The sequence below is a fragment of the Arachis ipaensis genome, chromosome B02 (genome assembly GCF_000816755.2).
Source record: "Arachis ipaensis cultivar K30076 chromosome B02, Araip1.1, whole genome shotgun sequence".
Classification (NCBI taxonomy): domain Eukaryota; kingdom Viridiplantae; phylum Streptophyta; class Magnoliopsida; order Fabales; family Fabaceae; genus Arachis; species Arachis ipaensis.
In genome coordinates this window covers 908870-911519 of record NC_029786.2, presented here as the reverse complement: position 1 = coordinate 911519, position 2650 = coordinate 908870, and the positions used below count along the sequence as shown (strand labels likewise).

General features: G+C 33.4%; 1 protein-coding gene across 1 annotated transcript; it reads left to right on the top strand.

Annotated features, from left to right (window-relative positions):
* Nucleotides 548-2410, top strand: LOC107626542 (BAHD acyltransferase At5g47980-like). Its single transcript, XM_016329444.2, has one exon. It carries the CDS (start codon nt 605-607, stop codon nt 1973-1975), a length of 1371 nt encoding a protein of 456 aa, XP_016184930.1. The 5' UTR covers nt 548-604; the 3' UTR covers nt 1976-2410.

Below are 2650 nucleotides of genomic sequence, written 5' to 3'. Positions count from 1 at the left end.
GTTAATAGTCTTACTTAATTTAAATAAAATTGTTTTTAATAAAAAGACACATGTACTAACTCACTAAGTGGTTAACTTACTTATTTATTTAAGTAACTATGACAAATTAATTTTGATAGTACCAACGATATATGAAAAATCTGACAAAAGAACGAAAGATGACATGTATGTTTTAATTTGAATCTTGTTAGAGACTCAATTGAGTATTTGTACAATATGTATAATGGATTGTTTATTTGATTGAATGAGTTAAAAAATGAACATACAAGATAAAAGACTACTAATTTCTTAAACATAATATACCCATACCATCCAGAATAACCATCCGGATATCAGGGATAATAAACATCTGATATCCTACTGAATCGAACATTTTTAAACCCCATTATACACATTGTACATATACTCCATTGACTCCCTATACTTCCTCTTTAATGTATATTCATATATAATCACGTGATCATAAATTTTTCTAAAAAGTAAATGGCTCTAATGCTATATATATAGAGACATATCAACCAGATTAAAATGCACAACTACAATATAATTTTTCTTCTCAATCTCTTCATATAAGCTATATAGGGCTCATTATTTTAGCTAAACAATGGAAAAAATTGAAGTTGAAATTATTTCTAGAGAAAACATTAGACCTTCTTCCCCCACACTCTCTCCCTTAAGAACCTTCAAATACTCCATTTTAGATCAACTTGTTCCCTTTCCTCATGCAGTAGCCATCCTATTCTACACCTCACAAAATTTGTCTGAATTCCCAAAGAGATTAGAGTTGCTTAAACAATCATTATCTGAAACACTAACACTATTTTATCCTCTTGCTGGAAAGACCAAAGATGATTTCTCCATTGATTGCAATGATGAAGGTGCTAACTTTGTAGTAGCAAAAGTGAATTGTCCTATTTCAAAGTTTCTAAGGAAGCCTGATTTGAATTCGCTGAACATGCTTTTTCCAATTACTCCATACTTGGAGGAAACAACGACAGGAGCTCATGTGACTAACATTCAAGTTAATGTCTTTGATTGTGGTGGAATTGCAATTGGATTTTGCATTTCTCATAAGATCATTGATGGTGAATCAGTTAACACCTTCCTGAAGGTGTGGACAGAAAGAGCCGACACCACACGCAATTCAAAACCTTTGACAGAACCAAACTTTGCTACAAGTTCGTATTTCCCGACAAGTACTTTTTATTTCAGAGACTTGTCAAAGAAAAGCTGGGGTTCCCTTCTTAAGGAAGAAAAATGGGTCACAAGGAGGATTTTGTTCAAAAATTCAACTATTGCCACCCTCAAGGCTCAAATAGTGGCAAAATCTTCAACTACACGTGTTCAGATACTTTCTGCATTGTTGTGGAAGTGTTTCATGGCCGCTTCAAAGGCTCAATTTGGAATTCAAAGGCCTTCTATGGTGATTAACACAGTGAACCTTCGCCGAAAAATGGAAGAGTCTCTACATCCTGAGAATTCTATAGGAAATTTTTTGTGGTTTACAACTTCAGAACACATGAGTGAGCATGAGGTGAGTTTGGATGAGTTGGTGAGCAAACTGAAGAAGTCAGTTGAAGAAGTTGATAAGGATTTTATTGCAAGATTGCAAAGTGAAAAGGAGGGGAGTTCAATCATGGAAAATGCTCTAAGAAGAATTAGTGGTGAAACATGGTCTAATAATAAAGGTGACGAGGCATTATTGGAAAGTTTAGCTTTTAATAGTTGGATTAACTTTGGAGGCTATGATGCTGATTTTGGATGGGGAAAACCTAGATGGGCGAGTAGTGTTGGTAAAGAAGGTAATTTACTGTTACTGAATAAGATAATTTTGGTTGATACTAACTCCAAAGATGGTATAGAAGCTTGGGTTACCTTGGAAGAGGAGAAAATGAAGCATTTGGTTTCAAGCACTGAATTACTCACTTATGCAACTCTTGATCCAAGCCCTTTGCCAGATAGCTCAAAATTATAGGCTTGAATCGATTCATTCTCTTCTTTATCATTAGCCATTAAATAAAATGTGGAACATATATATATATGATAGGACCACCACATCTTATTCATAATGGAAGAGAACGAATTGACTAAGTCACGTTTGTACTAAGGAGAAAATATTATGGTGTGTTTTATATTTTGAGGAGTGCTAGGGCCAGTAACTTTTGGTATTTGTAGCCATCAAATAGCCATCAATGATGGTTTTAATGGTGTGAGATTGGTGTGAGATTTCATCCAATGGCTCACTTTTTCTTGTTGGTTACATGCTGGCCAGAATTTAAAAAAGTTGATGGCCCTAGACTTTTCCATATATTTTAGTCAAAACTTCTTGTAATTCTCACAATAAGATGGGGTCATGATTATTATATTATGCTCCATCTTTTATATACAGGAAGGAAAAAATGAATCAATTTGATGCTTTAAGTACTGTTTTGGTTTGGTTTGTAACTTTTTCGTACTTCGGATGTTTTGAGATTTTGGATTTTTCTTTCCCTTAAATTAATGTTAAAAAAAAAGTGAATATAAGAAGTTTGTATTCATACAATTAAGAAGAGAGGTTAACAACATGTCCTATATATATTAGTCAAAAGAACTTGTAATTTCTATGGTATCAGAACTCTAAGACAAAGGAAATGAAAAATAATGTGTATAT

What these genes read in the sequence shown, in the direction of transcription:
- LOC107626542 (XM_016329444.2), top strand. Translation starts at nt 605, where the DNA reads ATGGAAAAAATTGAAGTTGAAATTATTTCTAGAGAAAACATTAGACCT.